Source organism: Pongo abelii, chromosome 7 (assembly GCF_028885655.2).
Source record: "Pongo abelii isolate AG06213 chromosome 7, NHGRI_mPonAbe1-v2.0_pri, whole genome shotgun sequence".
In the NCBI taxonomy this organism is placed as follows: domain Eukaryota; kingdom Metazoa; phylum Chordata; class Mammalia; order Primates; family Hominidae; genus Pongo; species Pongo abelii.
The window spans coordinates 116894509-116913260 of NC_071992.2; the positions used below are offsets into that span (position 1 = coordinate 116894509).

The window sequence follows — 18752 nt, forward strand, 5'->3', positions numbered from 1 at the left end:
CATAAATTCCCAGGATACACAACGGACTAACAGAGATTACCTCCAAGAAGGCAGGATGAGGTTACAGCAGCTTTATTTTTTCCCTCTACATGCTATACTCTTAACACCTAAATTCTTAGGAGCAAGTACAACTTAAAATAAAGATTACCAGCCTGGGTAATACCCCGTCTCTACTGAAAAAAAAAAAAGGATATGGTGGCACACGACTGTAATCCCAGCTACTCGGGAGGCTGAGGCAGGAGAATTGCTTGAATGAACCCGGGAGGAAGAGGTTGCAGTGAGCCGAGATTGTGCCACTGCACTCTAATGAGTGAGACTCCATCTCAAATAAAACAAACAATTACGGTTTTGCACCTTTAACTTCTCACACACATATATACTCTTAATCTACTCACAGGCTCTATTAAAGGCACGTTCTACACATTTTAAGCACTCAAAAATATTAAACTCCCTGACTGAATAATATACTCATAACTTTAATAGCTTCATTTAAATAAAACATTTGAAAACTATCTTGGATGATATTTTAATAGCTCAACATCCTAAAAACTATTTTTCAGAAAGTCTTCATCATCAAGAGTGTATTACTTTACCAAATTCCTAAATAGTTAAGACAAAACCTGATAGAAATTGAGGTTGACACTACATTCAATAATGAATATTCTGCTGTAAGAGACAAAACAATGTTCTACTTCTTTGAAAACCTAAGAAATTGCTCATTTAAAATAAGTTAGTGCTGAACTAAACACATATATTCAGAAACAGCAACAAACGGGCAGGCTACGCACCTCCTAATATGGATAAGCTCCAGGTTTCTACGTAATGAACAAAGAAGAACCTAAGAAAAATCCTGCAGAGAGAACTGGAAGAGAGTGTGAGGTTGCAAGGCAGAGTAAACTTGTTAAGAAGTCAAGGGTCCTAGATTATGGTACTAATTCTGCTAACTAAGAGGCAAGACAGGCATTTCAAATACAAAACTATGACCAACCTCCTCCTCACCTTAATCTTCTTGTGTTTCACTACAGCATTAATTTCAAAATCTCCCTTCCAATGCCAGGAAATCTCCTCTAACATAATGAATTTCCCATCCCACCACTATCCCTTACATTTCTTTAAATTCAAGATCACTTTTTTTCTTAAAAAGTAATAAGAGAATTTATAAACTAAAGGTCCTTAGACCAAACCCCAAAATTATGAACAAGAACTCAATCATCAAGTATTTGTACGTTTACCTCAGCCCTGAAGAATAGCCAACCTGCCACTATACACTCAAATCACCGTGCTATGTGCTGAGATTTGGGCTTGCCAACTAGAACACAAGAAGCCAACTACTGAAAATAAATTCAAAAAAAATTACAAGTTACAGAGCTGGGATCATATTTTCCCCTTTGAAGAAGCAACTTATTCAGTATAAACAGACACAGCTTATTTGAAAAGCACTTTGGCAAAATAATTTAGTTTGTAACCTTTGACAAAGTAATCATAATCTTAAGACATATACCTTAAAAAAGATTCAATGGGTATTTTGCACCATGGGGTGTGTTTTCAGAAGTCCTAACAGTATAATGCACTATCTAAATATAATTGGTTAAGTAACAGGACAACACCACGTGCCTCCTAATATAATGCACCGAGGAGGACACCATATCACTTCCAGGAGTTCTCACCAAAAACGCGCAACCTAAATTTAATCATGAAGAATCACCAGACAGGCCGGGCACGGTGGCTCACTCCTTGGGAGGCTAAGGCGGCCAAATCACTTGAGGTCAGGAGTTTGAGATCAGCCTGGCCAACATGGTGAAACCCCACCTCTACTAAAAATACAAAAATTAGCCAGGCATGGTGGCGGGTGCCTGTAATTCCAGCTACTGGGGAGTCTGAGGCAGGTGAATCCCTTGAACCTGGGAGGCAGAGGTTGCAAAATGAGCCAGGATAGCTCGCCACTAAAGTCCAGCCTGGTGTACAGAGTGAGACTCCATCTCAAAACAAATAAACAAACAAAAAGGATCACCAGACAAATCGAAACTGAGAGACATTCTACAAAATAACCAGCCAGTACTCTTGAAAAAAGTGCCAAAATCATTAGAGGCAAAGACTAAAACAAGACTGATCCACATTAAAGGAGAGTAAGGAGACATATAAGCAAAATGCAAAGTGTAATTCTGGATGGAATTCTGGAGCAGAAATAGGAAATTACAGTAAAACAATTTGCTAAATTTAATTAAGATTATAGGTTACATAATAGTTTATCATTTATTTTAATCATTTTCCTGATTTTAATAATTATACTGTAGTTATGAACATTTGGACAATCTGGCAAAATATATGAAAAACTTCATATTTTTCCAACTTCTTTCTCAATCTGAAATTATTTCAAAATGAAAAATTAATACATTTTAAAGAAGTCCCTTTTAATTGTCTTTATTTCTGAAAGATACCCTTTTTATGCTCTTTTTTTTTTTTCAAATTTCCTTATGTGGCTGATATACTTTTGTATTTAAGACAGAAATGGTACAAAAACAATGATACATTTGTAAAGAAAAATATGTGGGATGGAGAGAAAGTTCTCGTCTTAAAAGAGTATTTCACCAACTGGTCCTAATATTAAATTTAATTCGCACAAAGATAATTAGACATTAAGTGTCATTAGCAAATAGCAAATCTCCCCAGAATATCAAAGCAAAACAATCAACCTCTAATGAGACATTTATGAATTGAAATTTGCAAATACAGCTGGGCTAACTTTGACATGACCTCACCAAATATGTAAGTGAGAAAAAGATCAAGCCTCCATAACCCATTCTTCTGTTTTAGATTGTACCGTCATGGCTTTCTTCCAAAACAACAAACGAAGAGAGAGACATTAGGACACAGACATGCCTGCTTTCATACAAAGCATACACACGCCAGAAGTTAAAAGGTTGAGGTAGCAAGTAACTGAGGCACAAGAGCCCTCAAAAGTGATTCTCAATAAGTACGGCACCCTAAATATAGTCTAAAACAAAAATCGGCCGGGTGCAGTGACTCATGCCGGTAATCCCAGCACTTTGGGAGGCTGAGGCGGGCGGATGACCTGAGGTCAAGAGTTCAAGACCAGCCTGACCAACATTGAGAAACCCCGTCTCTACTAAAAATACAGAATTAGCTGGGTGTGGTGGCGCATGCTTGTAATCCCAGCTATCCAGGAAGCTGAGGCGGGAGAATTACTTGAACCCGGGAGGCAGAGGTTGCGGTGAGCCAAGATCGTGCCATTGTACTCCAGCCTGGGCAACAAGAGTTAAACTCCATCTCAAACAACAAAAAAACCCCACTGTTTTTAATGAAATTAAAGCCATTTATTTTGTTATTCTGACAACTCCTCATCCCCCCCTAAAACCAAGTATCTTGATAGCAGATTAAATGTCATGTTTCAGTCTACAATAAGGTGATACATTAAGGGACTACAAATATTAATGCTTACTGTATGACCTCATGTAAATAGCTGAACCCCTGAGCTGCAGTGTCTTGATCTGTTAAAATAAAAAGGCTAGATCAGATGTCCCTTCAACCCTAAAATTCAATGACTCAATGAAATTTTTGTATATTTAAACATATTTCTACAAATCTATAAATTATATAAAACTCCCAGTTTATATTATTCAATTTAAAAACTCACAAAAATACCCCACAAATGTCATTTTAATAACATCCTCATTAATAGATTTAATTCTAACTCTTCAACATAGTGTAGTTCAAATTCCTAGTCTTGTACAATTCTCTTGTGCAGAGATAATTTTCCTATAATTTTTATTCTGTAGAGCCACTGGGCCTTGTATAATTCCTAGATCTCTTAAAATTTTAAAAAGAAATCATGCAAGAAGCCCGTAATCTGTCACACACTAGGGGCCCATAGATTTGGAAATTAATCTCTTACTCCCCCTTGTGGCCGGAGTGGCTTCCATTCTTTGATTTGCAATTTCCTCACTTGCTTTCAACCAACCAATTAGAAAAGTGCTCCACCAGAAATGCTAATGATTAGGAGGTGTCCAGAACTAATGTATTAAGTCTTTTAAACATTTTGACTTTAAATTATTACCTTTCTATGCAATGTGGCCTAACAGAATAAGATTTTAAGCTGTGAACATATTATAAATAAGGTCATCTATAAGCAGGCTTGTGCCTAATCACAACGCATTTTCCATTAATAGATGGCAAATCTGCACTTTTAATCAACAAGAAATCTGGCAAAGCCAAAGTATGTTATCCCTGATGTTCAAGAACTGTTAAAGCCAGCCTAAAACTTTATTATTAAATATAATTCCTGTTAAAAGAGTAGCTGCTCCCTGATATTTACCCCAAAACAAAAGATACCTACACTAAACAATGCTGATAGAAAGCCCGGTCTGTTCTGTTCTAAAACTTTTTTTTTTTTTTAAATCAACTGGGTGAAAGGGCTAGCAGGAAGCGAGAATAAAAACTGCCAAATTAAATCAGGTTCAGAGAATTGTCTCCCTCCAAATCATGAATGCTAGCAAAATAATCCTAGAAGGAATCAGTGTTTTAAGAACATCTAAGGCTGGGCGCAGTGGCTCACACCTGTAATCAATCCCACTTTGAAAGGCCGAGGCGGGTGGATCATCTGAGGTTAGGAGTTCAAGACCAGCCTTACCAACATGGAGAAACCCCGTCTCTACTAAAAATACAAAAATTAGCTGGGCGTTGTGGTGCATGCCTGTAATCCCAGCTACTCGGGAGGCTGAGGCAGGAGAACTGCTTGAACCCAGGAGATGGAGGATGTGGTGAGCCAAGATCACGCCATTGCACTCCAGCCTGGGCAACAAGAGTGAAATTCCATCTCAAAAAAAATAAAAATAAAAAAAGGAACATCTGAAAACAAATTTTGAAATGTTGTTCCTAAAGATTAAAAGTGAAATACTAGGCCGGGTGCAGTGGCTCATGCCTGTAAGCTCAGCACTTTGGGAGGCCAAGGCAGGCGGATCACGAGATTAGGAGATCGAGACCAACCTGGGTAACACGGTGAAACCCCGTCTCTACTAAAAAATACAAAAAAATTAGCTGGGCGTGGTGGCGGCCACCTGTAGTCCCAGCTACTAGGGAGGCTGAGACAGGAGAATGGCGTGAACCTGGGAGGCGGAGCTTGCAGTGAGCCGAGATCGCGCCACTGCACTCCAGCCTGGGGGACAGAGCAAGACTCTGTCCCAACAAAAAAAAAAAAAAAAAAAAAGGGAAATACTAACAAGTATCAAAAAGAACTCATATCAAAAAGAACTTAATGAGTAGTTAAGTATAAACTTAAAAATTATTGACACTCTCACTGAAGACTTTCCTCTTCTCCCCTCCCCCAGGATCTAGGCCTGTGCTTAAGTTTCTCACAAACCAAGGCCCAATTTACCAGTATTTCCCTCACAATGCTTTTTGTTGGTGGTAGTGGTGGTAGTTAAAACGCCTCATTTTTCATAGGGCTTTTTAGCTTGTACGTGGCACACTATGTATTATGGATAAACTACATAGGGGGACTGTATTTTATCAGCCCCTTTTTAAAAAAGACTAAAGACCAGCTTTTCTATGTTCAATGAATTTGCAGTACTTTTCCCTCTTTGACTTATATTATTTGTGCACATCTATTTCCCTCTCCAGACTGAATAGCAGGGGCTTTTACATTTATTTTTGTAATAGCACAGGGCTTATAAAATAGCAAGTTGTCAAATATTAAATAAAAAATTTCAGCTTTCTAAAGTTATCTTAAATTTAATCCAAAATTTATAAATCAAACCACAATAAAGCGATATCACAGAGGTACAAAAGGTAAAGCAGTGTATTTGCTATTTAACACCACCACAGGGGTGTGTTAATTCAACAATTTCCCCAAAACATCCTAGAGGTAGATAGTATTATTCCTATTTTGAAGATGTGGAAACAGAGTCACAGAGAAATGCGGTAAAACTTGCCCCAAACCACACAATGAATCAAAAATTCAAAAAGTCTGCATGGCTCATGCTAAGTTTTATCACCTCTCTTAAAGTAAGGTAGTATACACTTTAGTATCCTTTATTTTTAGAAATGTTACACAGGGATATGCTTAAAGTTTTATCTCTGCTCCAATTAAAGAAAAAGAGCCTGATGCTAGTCCTCCATTAGATGGCAACAATCAAAGGGCAACTGGGAAGGAAAAGTCGTTACTCTTACAAAAAGCAGACTGCTTGAGTTGTCTTATTTCCAAACATCTTCCAAACACAATGCTAAAGGACTCATCAAATTGTTGAATTGAGAACTTGCCTGTTCTAGGCAAGAACTACAGCTTGCCTATATAATACTACCTTCAACTGTCAATTCCACAGAATCACATTTTAAGTAGGTATTTTGCATAATATTTTCATCAAGCGTCTCTTGGTTGAATGTGGTCCAAGTATGTCATTCTAAACTGGACAATGTTTATTACGTTTAAGGAGCAAAAAAATTATAAGCTGAGTGTTCATAAGTCTTGGATCAACAAATAGGTCTTTCTCAGAAAAGCATTTGTAATTAATCACTTAGATGAGAAACATTCCACATACCAGTGGGTTCCTTGGTATAACGCTAATTTTTAAAAACTCTAGATCCCAAAAATTGTTCACAAGTTAGAAATTAACTGCCACTAAAAAACATTTCTAGGCCGGGTATGGTGGCTCACGCCTGTAATCCCAGCACTTTGGGAGGCCGAGGTAGGTGAATCACCTGAGGTCAGGAGCTCAAGACCAGCCCGGCCAACGTGGCGAAACCCCATCTCTACTAAAAATACAAAAATTAGCCAGGCATGGTGGTGGGCGCCTGTAGTCCCAGCTACCTGGGTGGCTGAGGAGGGAGAATCGCTTGAACCCGGAAGGTGGAGGCTGCAGTGAGGCGAGATCATGCCACTTACTCCAGCCTGGGTGACAAGGTGAGACTGCTGTCTCAGAAAAAAACAAACAAAAAACGACAAAAAACAAAAAACATCTCTAACTTCCCAACTCATTTAACGATTCAAATAAAATACTAATACAATAAAAATTGGGCAGTCCCTGCAAATTTAATGCAATAATCTTTCTTATATTTTAAAATTCAACACACGCATACAGGCCAACCCATTAAGGAAATCTTATGTTGGTCCGCTTAACTTTATAGATTAATACTTGGCTGAAACTATCCTTATATTCTTTTACCTGCTGTTACCACTGTAAGCACATTTTTATTTGGGGGAGAAAGGAAGGCTCACAACAAATCCTGTCAAAAGAAATCTACAAGAGCTTACATGCTGAAACTTTTTAATAACCTATCCAATGTAAACAAAAGGGCAGGTGTCATACAAAATGATCTTACTGATATCAAGTCAGCTATATTCATCCACATGGCTTTGGTGCCTGAATGGCAATAGAAAAAAAACTAGTGAAATCTGCCAATATGTAAAACTCTATCCTACACTACACTACCACTTCTATCACATTACGCCTTACCAGAAAACAAAACTAAATCAATGACAACTGCTATTGCACAGTAACCTTCACAAATACAAGCTTTTCATAATTAGAGGGAATTACTGACTAGAGAACAAGTGAATGATCGGTTACATAGAAATACACATAATAAAAGAGAGAGAACTGTTGATATGGTGGCCAAGCACACCGTTCTTCCTACACCAAAATTTAAATTTGTGCCATCTAAATATCAAAGCATATATTCCTTCAGTGTACTTTACAAATACACAAATGTTTTCAAGGAGAAAAGAACAGAGCCAATCTTCTGATGCTGAAAGACAGATAATCAAGATTAAAATAAGTCCTAAATCGAGTAATGAAGCATAAACCCTCAGGCCATAAAGATGGTAATTAGCAATGGTTTGTATCAGGGATAGTGAGACGACCAAACTAAAGCTAAAAGCCTCCTGCAGGGAATTCTGGCAAGGATCAAGCAAATAGATGGAATGAAATCAGCGTTTTAGAAAGATTAGAATAAGAAATACATGCAACATAGAACTGAAAAAGGAAAAATAAGAGTAACAAGTCCAAGTGAATGACCACAAGCAGCAGTAAAAAGATGTTTATAATTTAGCTTTTGTCCATTAAAAGCACATCAAGTTTATCCTTACAGTATCATTTTCCTATTTGGCAATGTGCACTTTTCCGAGTATAATCCTGGGAACTATACAATTCAGCGTGAATGTAAAAGATAGGGAACCAATGATATAGGAAACATCAACAGCTTGTAATCTGAAAATCAAGTCAAAGTTGAGTCCAACATGTCGCGTGATTAAGTCTAGAAAACATGCTAAAATTGGGTAGTTATAAAGGACAGGCAGTTTCAAAAGGAAGAGGAACGCTGGCTTTGAGTATATTGAAACTGACAGCAGTTCTAAGTCCCCTAAAACCTTGAGCAGTGTTTATTCTCTACGTAGAACTGTCAAAAGTAAAGCAAAAGCTATGGGAACTAGGATGAAATCACAATAGGGAACCAGGAATTCTACAAAAAATTCTAAGGAACTTATTAGAATTTCAATAAACTATATGCTAACTTTTAAAACTTACTTGATATCAGAACACCCATCATTTTGACTTAAAAATTCTCTCACACACACACACTTCAATATAGATATGCCAAGAGTAACTTATTTTGGAATCAAAAATTTGACAAATTAATCCAAAAGTCCAATGACATTTAATTCAGTATTATAAAGGCAGAGCTAGTTTCCCTTCCCATCAAACAGCAAAGGCCTCTACACCTTTCCATTCCCTTTCCTTTATTTTCATCATTTCCACTTCATATACCTCAGACTTTTTATATTTGTACAAAATATGTCATTGGGTGTGGCACTTTACATTAAAAAAACCTGAACTTTATTACCAAAGACACCGTACAGGCCAGGTGCAGTGGCTCACGCCTGTAATCCCAGCACCTTGGGAGGCCGAGGCAGGTGGATCACCAGGTCAGGAGACCGAGACCATCTTGGCTAACACGGTGAAACCCCATCTCTACTAAAAATACAATAAAATTAGCTGGGTGTGGTGGCGGGCACCTGTAGACCCAGCTACTCGGGAGGCTGAGGCAGGAGAATGGCGTGAGCCCGGGAGGCAGAGCTTGCAGTGAGCCGAGATTGTTCCATTGCACTCCAGCCTAGGCGACAGAGCGAGACTCCGTCTCAAAAAAAAAAAAAAAGAAAAGAAAAAAAGACACTGTCCATTTTTTTCCTTCCTGAGACCACAGAACAGGAATTATTTATACTTTAAAACATACGAAAACCATGAAGACATATATATCTTAATAAAATAAAATAGTAACAATAGATAGAACCCTACAGAGTTCTTTGGAGAAGCCCTTATTCCAATGAGCTGTCTAGTGATTTTCATCTTAAAAACTAACTCTACATAGCAGTTTTTAAAGCCCAAGGCACGTAATAATATATTCAGACTAAAAGGGACCCAAAGCTGCTAGCTTTCTTACCTTATTTCTGTTTAATGGTAGTTCTGTGGGCTGGAGATAAAAATCAGTGACCCATAACCACAACTTAAAATTGCCCTGAGCAAATAAAAACGTAGAGCAGCAATAAAATAGAACAGTCAAATTAACAGAATCACTATTAAGATTACTCAACTGCAGTTGCCAACTGTTATAAATGTTAGACACACAATTTTACACTGCTTCCTCTTGGAGACCTCCTATAAAGTCATTCTCTGCCTACAGCAGTGGATTTTAAATTTTAAAAAGAAATCTTTGAAAATCTGATGGTTGGCATGGACCTTCTGCCCCAGAAAAACACACGATTTTAAAGGCTTCTTCAATCTTCTAAATTCCATTCATGGACTGTAAGTTAAGAGACCCCTGCACTATTATAGGCAGGCTCACACTTTTAAATAGAACTGAAAAGCTAAGATAAACAGGACACAGAAGGTAGTCAAGGTGCTTTACCTGACTCTCATTCGCCACAACCCTGTGGGATGAGTATTATTCCTATTTAATTGAGCTTAGTTTTCTCAGAGGGACTGAGTGATTTCCTCAGGCCATGCATCTATTAAATGGTAAAACTAGTTTGACTCAGTATCTTGAGCTCCATTATTCACCTCGACATACTTCTTTGAGTTTGAAATAGGCTTCCTAGACTGTATTTCCTTGGTATTCATTTCATCATGTGCAAGATAAAAACTACCCAATTTTTGGCTGCCATCTTTCAGGTTTAAAGAGGTACTAGTGTTGAGTCCCTCCCTCCCCAACTACGAAGAGAGCTTTTGTCTAAGCATCTGGCAGGAAAGGCAGATTGCATTAGTTCACATATTGCAGTTTCCAATTAACACATGGAAGAGAAGAACCCCAAGTTCTTTTACATAATGAAAAGTCCACATTGTGAAGAGCATGCCAGTGACCACTTCCCACCGTAATGCTCTATTTACTCTTGTAATATGCAACATGGTCCAAGCTCTTTGCTTATTAAATGGTTAAACAATTGATAAATACATGTAACCAGAATGGGTTACTAAAGAGCTCTTCAGAAAAACTCAGAACTTTGGAGATTAGCTGCTTTTTGTAGGAAGAAAGTTTATTTTCATAGCTATTATAAAATAGGTGCTCAATATAAAAAATCTGGTTATCACTAATGCCACAAGCCAATACCATTAATTCTGCAAAGGGATACCTGCTTATTTTTCTCAAATTAAAAAATATATATATTAAAGCCCAGAAAAGGCTGGAGTAATAAAAAATTATAATTGACTTTTTATCATGTAAGACCTTAAAAATATAATTTAAAATATTTTTACTAATCATTAAGTAATAATGATTCAAAAACTTTCTCTAGTAGAAATATCAGTTCTGCTACATTTTATTCTTCCATTTCACAGAAAGGGGAGAAGGAATTTTATGCATTATGTTTCCAGAGTCGATGTGACCTATGTGAAAAAGAAGCCTATTATCTGTAAATATCAAATTTTCCCAAGCAGAAAAAGAAAAAGCTAGGGAAATTTTGCAGTGCTGCTGACCTAATTCTATCCTCTTTCTCAAAAGAAGCCTTTCTGCTTGTTTAACAAATATTTGAGCATCTACTACACATTGAGTATGCAAAGATCACTAAGTCTTACTCTTGAAAAAACCAAGGCTGGAAGCAAAAGCTTGTTTAGAATTCTCTTCGAAGCCATTTGTATAGTAATTAAACTCTCATTTATCCAAACTTTCAAAGTGTAAATACCATTAAGACTTTTTGAGACGCCAGTGCTATTCTGGAGGGTAATGACGTGGGTAGGGACCAGAATGAACCTCCTTAATAATCATAACAAGAAGAAGCTATTTATATTAAGAGATTATCTTGTTATCCTCATCTACTGGTTCTATGCAAAAAAATTTTCTTGATAAGGAAACTAAAGGGAAGCATAGTCAAAACTGCTACAAGTTGGGCTGGATGTGGTGGCTCACTCCTGTAATCCCAGCACTTTGGGAGGCCAAGGCGACTGGATCACCTGAGGTCAAGAGTTAGACCTGACCTGGTCACCAGCCTGGCCGACAAGGTGAAACCCCATCTTTACTAAAAGTACAAAAATTAGCTGGGCGTGGTGGTGCACGCCCAGTAATCCCAGCTACTAGGGAGGTCAAGGAAGAAGAATTGCTTGAACTCGGGAGGCGGAAGTTGCAGTGAGCTGAGATGGTGCCATTGCACTCCAGTCTGGGTGACAAGAGCAAAACTCAGTCTCAAAACAAACAAACAAACACACACAAAAAACAAACCTGCTACAAGTCTTTTCCTTGGAAAAGACTCACAATGACAGGAATTTTATACTTTGTATATGGAAAACATGCACATACCTACCCGGTATTGCAAATAAGCGTGTTAGTAAAAGGTAAATGTTACATTCCTTTTTATTCCTAAAATTGACTTTTGTCTTAAAGGAAATGTTAATGTGTAACACACCCTTTGAAGCCAAAATAAAACCTTTTCGATCAGGTGTAATAATTGGGGAAAACATTCCAGACTGAACAAAACTGAATTACACATACACAGATATTAGTTAGTAAGGTGAGCAAAAAAAAAAAAAAAAAAAAAAAAAAAAACTCAATACATTTTTTATTATAGAAAAAAAAAATCACAGTTTCAAAATTTAAATATTCAGCCAGGCGCGGTGGCTCAAGCCTGTAATCCCAGCACTTTGGGAGGCCGAGGCGGGCAGATCACGAGGTCAGGAGATCAAGACCATCCTGGCTAACACGGTGAAACCCCGTCTCTACTAAAAATACAAAAAAATTAGCCGGGCGCGGTGGCAGGCGCCTGTAGTCCCAGCTATTCGGGAGACTGAGGCAGGAGAATGGCGTGAACCCGGAAGGCAGAGCTTGCAGTGAGCAGAGATCGCGCCACTGTACTCCAGCTTGGGCAACAGAGCGAGACTCCGTCTCAAAAAAAAAAAAAAAACCAAAAAATTTAAATATTCTTATTACCTTAGCAAAATCACAAAATAGGCATTTGTCACTTGGCCTCAATAAAAGCAAGATATTCCTTTTTTCAACTTAGATACAAATAATAGCTATCATTCTAAAGGTTTCAATAAGCAAAGAACAAAAAAATGCCCCAAGACAGATGCCTCATTGAGTTTGTGATTGTGAACCCAAATAAGCATGTTTAAAAAATCACTATTCTTTAAAAAGACAGTGTCAAGTAAATACCATTTGAGAAAATTACAGTTTAGGAACTGATGCTATTCCATTAGTAAATACAAATGTAAAGAAATGACAGTATCATCACAACTTTAACAAAAACCCCAAACCCACAACCACATCAGACATTATCCTATTGCTCATGATAGTACTTCTTCCATAAACAACGTTCATATAGTAAGTAACACACCTGGATTTCCATACTGAGTCCCAGATTCAGTAATCTGTCCAGAAAAATCCAGATACTGCCCCTCTTTGTATATCAGAGCCCTGCCATACTGGTTAAGTGTAACCATTTAGTAAAACCACTTTAAATATTATTTCAAAAACTGCCAGCTTGGTTGGATTTTCTACTAGTTTATCCTCAAATTTAAACTATTCTTGATCAAAAAGCCCTACTTTATATGACAGATTAAAATTAACCAAAATGTAGTTTAATTCTTTTAAACTCAGTGCTTCAACACAGTAAGTACTGAATACTTAAAATACTCGATTCAAACTGGAAAATCAAGCTTGAGTTGTTCATAACCTTTCATCATGGTTGTGAGTGTTCAAAATTTACCTTCAAGAATTCAATGCAGGAAGAGGTTTCATAGTTGTGATGCCAGAGTTTTCTGCATGGCTGACTCATTACATTAACATTATAGTGGCTAATCCTGAGAAGAGTACTATTTCTACAATGAGTATCCTATTACATCTCTCTTACATAAAGTATGTAAAATTCCTTTATCCATAGATGTACACTTAAGATAACCAGCTATAGAGCTACTACAAATATTCTAACCGTAACTAAAACAGTAATACTATTAGTTTATCTTTTCAATTAATATAAAATACAATACTAAAGTCTGTTATTTTTTAACAAAACTGAACTATTTCATAATCATTGTTGCAATTATTTTACATATACGTATCTATAATTGTCTTAACATCTTTTTAGTCATGACACCATGAAGACTTTTAAATTTGGAACACACAATGTTTAGAAGGAAAAGAAAAACCAAAGAAAAAGTTAAGAGTAATGTAACTGATACTCATAGGGACCCTACAGTATGATGAAACCAGACTGAATTGATTCTCACCAGTACATCATTGCAGATATCTCTTAGCTCCGTCTCAATTTTCTCTCTGTATTCTCGAGCCATCTGCTGTTTTTTCTCAGCACCTTCCGTCTTTTGTTCAATACTTGAGACGACCCTCCAAGATGACCTACGGGCTCCTACAACATTTTTATAAGCAACTGAGAGAAGATTCCTCTCCTCATTGGATAATTCAGCTCCTTGCTCAGTTACAGACTTCATGCAGGCTGCCATGTCATCATATCGCTCAGCCTGCTCGGCCAGTTTGGCCTTCTGAACCAGCTCATTTTTATCCATGACTGGATGTTCTGCAGGGGGAAAAAAGGAGTATTTAAAATTTTTCCCATCAAAATAAACAGACTCAAAATTATACCTGTGGTAAATGAGTTTTTTAAACCTGAAACCTAACTGCCTGTGAAAGACTGTTCACATGAGGAATTAAAATGCAGCCTCACAAAAGGATAGTCAGAAAATGAAAAAAAATTTAGCATACTCAGCATCACAGGTAAACTTACAGCCATTAACAGATCAGTGTAGCAAAACTAAAATTTGTTCAGAAGATCCAAATTTCACATAAGGTCAAAATTACTTCCAAAAGCTGCCTCAAAAACTACCCCTAATCTTACCTGACCAAAATCTCAACTCATTTCCAATACCACTAAGTGATCCAAAATTAAGCAGCTTTTCTTCCTTTAGTAAAAGCATTGTTTACAGAGAACATCTGGATTTCTATCATATTTCCAGAATCATAATTCATATCAGTTTAATGTAACTCACGTCTTTTTACTTTCATAATACTCTTGTCAAGAGTGATTACATTTTAGCTTTAGTGTTACCCCTACCCCAAACCTACTAGATCTCTGCAACATTTGCCAGCCAATAACAGCATAACAATTTGGGGGGGGGATGACTAACTGTTTGTTTTCAGATATTTTGAGTATAAATCCACCATAAAGGATGAATATCTGACCCTAATGCCTCAACTCTTTATCTTGTTATATGTCCACATGCTTTAAAAATATCCACAAGTCATGACACTTCAACTCTTATTGTGAGTACTGGAATATATCACATTGGAAGTACTTAATTTACAAGTGTTTCCAATGTCATCGCTCCAGTTGAAATGCAGAAGGGCTGCATTTTGCTTCTAGCCGTCATAATGTAATTGGATGTTATCACTCAAGCTGTCCTTTACCATGACTACCCATCTAATTCTCTCTCGCATTTTAGTTTCCTGGACCTTTTCAATTTACCTCAGCTACGTTTTTCTGGAAAGATACCCTTTTGCAAGTTGCCAAACAGCACAAAGATACTAATCCACACAGTGACACCACAGAATAAATGACTTTAGAGGAAAATACACACCCTGAATAAAGTGCACTTTTAAATTAGAAGGTGAACAGAAGAGTCCACCTTGGGAGCTGACTCCCGAATATTAATCATCTTTTACTTTCCCAGGGAAATCCCACAATATTTTTTTAACTAAATGAGGGAACAGGTCCCCACATTTTAAAAAAATAATTAGCCACTTTGGATGCAAGGTACTGGTTCAATACGTAAACTATTTAACCTTTATGACGGCATTATTTTCCTCAGGTCTCTAAATTACTAATTTTTCCCTTAGGATCTCAGAAACGCTCTCTGGTTAATTCTGCTTCTAACGAAAAATGATTTAAGCCAGTACAAAGGATTCTCTCCCCAATCACTTCGGTACAAGAGGAAGTGGATAAGGTTTCTCACACAGTAACGAGTGCTCCATGGCCTCGCCTCTACACTGCGGGCAGGACTCACCGCACCCATTTAACCCTTACCTGACTTGAAACGTCGGGTACGGTGAAACGAAAACGGGCAGACCCGGACTTTAAAGTGCAAATCCTCGGGTCCGCGTATCCGCAACCACCCCCCTCCAGGCTCCGCCCAAGTCGGAGCCTCGGCTCAAGTCCCCGACTCTCCTCCTTTGTCATGGCGGATCTGTGTCAGGGAGCCCAACCTACTGCAGAGTGTTAATTCCTCCCCCCGACCGAAGCCAGAGGGAGGAGCAGCCCGCGCCCCCGCCCAAGCCGGGGGGGTGGGGGGCGGGGAGAGAAGCCGCCCGACCCCGGGGCAGAGACGCCACAGCAGCCCGCAGAAGCGGAACCACTACTAGCCCCGCCGCGGACACACCCCGCTCTCCCACCCAGAGTCTTCCCCGCCACCGATCAGCGCCGGTGCCCGTGTACAGCGTCTCTGAGGGACCGACAGCTGCAGGTGGGGGAGGGGACGAGAGCCACACCCAGCCAAGCGGGCCACCAGCGGCTATACTCAGGCTCACCCGCCCCCAAAGCAGGATATGCGTCCCCAAACCGAGCGCAGGGATCCTCCAGTTCTAGTCCATCACGCACGGGAGCCGACTGCGGGCTCCCCACCCCGCTCTCTACCCCAACCTGGACTTGCAGCCCCCGTCCACACCTCCCCCGCCCGTTTACAAGGAGCAAAGAAAGTCAGACCCATCCCCCACCCCCACCAGAAAAATTCAAGTCCTTCCTCCCACCGCGGAGCCCAGGAAATTCAGCTGTAGGTCCCAGGCGAGCCCCACCCCAAAACCTCACCCCGCAGTGGACTCCCCTCGCGCCGGCGCGTGGCCTCGCCCCGGTCTACCTGGCGGGCACCGCCGCGCCAGGCCTGGGCTCCGGCCCGCTCTCGGCCAGGCCTTTCCCTCGCGCCTGGGTCCCCGAGGCCCCCGGCCCCTCCCCGCCGCGCCACCGCCTCCCGGGGTGGGGGAGGGCCGGGTCCCGCCGCCGCAGCGCCCAGCGCGGAGGCTACGCGAGGGGGAGGGGAAGGAGGAGGCGGCCGAGGGAGAGGGGAGGGGGCGGCCTCACCTGCGCCACTGCGATGCCCGCGGCCGCCGCCGACTCATTATCTCGGGCGGAAGCGAGAAGGGCGGCGAGGGAGGGGGTGGAAGCCCGCAGAGACAAGGGTAGGGATGGATCGCGGCCGGCAGCGCCCCGGCCATGCCTCGTCCACCTTCGGGAGCCGGCGACAGGGGGATCCCCAGGGATCTCGCGTGTGGGCGCCCTCCCCACCCCCGGGGGCAGGACGGGGGAGCCAGCACCGATCGGCGCCAGGGCGTCGATGCGGAAGCAAGGAGCCAGAGGCGGCCGCTAGCCGCCCGCCCGAGCCCAGCGGAAGAGGAGCCGCCGCCCGTGTCCGCTGAGGAGACTCCGCCTCAGCCCGGCGCCGCCACCGCGGGGCAAGTGGGGATGACGGGACGGAGCGAGGACGGCTCTCACGCGTTCAGAAGGCTGGCCTGGGACAGGAAGCGAGGCGCGGCGGCGGCCGGGTTCCTCACCTGTGTCCGGAGTGGGTGGTGGCGGCGGACGGAGAGGGGCTCAGCAGTCTCTGGGCGGCGGCGGCAGCGGCGGCGAGGCTGAGACTCTGTCCCTGGATCTCGCTGCTCACAGGCTACAGCCGCTCCGCAGACACGGGGTTTCCTCCAATCACCAGCCCCGGCAGCAGGGGCACCACACGCACGATGACGTCAAACGCTGCTATGGCAACCGTTGATTGGTGCCCACAGCGATCCGGGCCCCGCGCAATCGCCGCTCCCCGGCGCTCGTCCTGCCCGCCCGCGCTGGAGGGCGAGCGGAGGCGCGCGCGTCCTCGCCCGCAGCCGCCACTCTTCCCACCCCGCTCGGCTTCCAGCTCGTCTACGCTTGTCCCGAGTGCACCTAGGGCAGGAGGCTGCTTTTTTCCTTTTCCTCCCCAACGCAAATCCTCCACTCCTCGCCTTCCCTTTGGGTCCCCGACGCCCTTTCTCTCCCTCTCCCGTGCAGCCTCCGGCGGCCCACTCTTCCTCTCAGCCTGCGGGAAGGCGCTCTCTCCCTACCCCCACCTTAGCTTTCGCTCAGCCAGTCTGCGCTTGCCCCAGTCACTCTCTCTGGAAGGGGCTCCCGTTCAGCAACATCCGGGACCTTTCACATCCCCCCACCCCTCCCCGAGGCCCGGCCCGCCCCGCCCTCCGTGCTTCGCGGTAGTAACTGTCCGAGGGCCGTCCCCGTGGCTCGGCGGCTCTGGCATTGTGATCAGGATTGCGGGGTGGTGGCCCTGGGGCGGGGGCAGGGCGCGGTCGCACGGCAAGGGAGGGTTCTGTGTGGTGCGCTCCCCTCCGCCCCGCCCGCCGCTCCCCTTCCCCGGCTGGGCCGACCGGGGCGCGCGGCTACTCCCGGCCTCCCTCCCGCCGCCGCGGCTTTACCTGCTGGCTCGGGGGAAGCGGTCCTAGACCTTTTATGGCTCGGAAACGGGAGTGAGGCGTCCAGCCCCTGAGTGTGGCTGAGTGATGGGGAGGCGTTCCAATCGAGAGCGCGGGATCTGCGCTCGGTGACTGCGCGAGGGGACAATGGGTGGGCGCCGAGGTGGGGGCGAGGTGGGCCGGACCGGGCGGAGCCAGTGGGAGGTGAGGCCTGGAAGGAGGCGCGGCCGCTTTAGGGAAGCCAGAGTTCCGAGGGGAAAGGACAACCTTCTCCGGCGGAGGGCTGGAGCTGGTCCTGGCAGCCTTGACCCGGAGACAGGCAGTCAGGCGTGACCGCACGGACCCGTTTCTCGTAGGCTAGGTTTTCCTACCCAAATAAAGCTTTCACGTGAAGACCTCATACTGCAGTGATTTAACACATGACGATCATTACCTTTTTATCTCTTAGAAGCAAGGTTTGAGGGACGTCGTAGTCCCCAGGGTTCCAGCTGGCGGTGGGAGTGGGCCACAGGCCAGGTGATGAGCCGGGACGGGAGCCCGGAAGAAGGGGAAGGAGAAGGGCGGAAATTGCAGGTGTCTGAACCGGTAGGGCCTCCGCCCAGTTGACTTCAGGAAGTTCAGAGAGAAACATTCACTGTGTGAATGATCTCTGCCCCTTCCCTCTTTAAAATGTGTTCAGGCTAAGAAAAGATTAGTGCTTGAATGACCTGCAAAACCACTTGCAACGGTCATGGAGAGTGTACGGTTAGCAATGAGAGAGCTTGGAACTCTTCATTTTACCCTTGTGTAAACTCCCCATTGATTCT

General features: G+C 42.5%; 1 protein-coding gene across 6 annotated transcripts in view; it reads right to left on the bottom strand.

Annotated features, from left to right (window-relative positions):
- The window catches only part of YWHAZ (tyrosine 3-monooxygenase/tryptophan 5-monooxygenase activation protein zeta), a 34668-nt gene extending 16273 nt beyond the window's left edge, over nt 1-18395 (bottom strand). Inside the window, 2 exon segments of one of the 6 annotated variants that reach the window (NM_001133140.1) lie at nt 13722-14026; nt 17047-17170. In NM_001133140.1, coding sequence (NP_001126612.1) covers nt 13722-14015 — 294 coding nt within the window. In that variant the 5' untranslated portion in view covers nt 14016-14026; nt 17047-17170. 6 annotated transcript variants of the gene reach the window in all.
- Between the last annotated feature and the right edge of the window lie 357 nt (nt 18396-18752).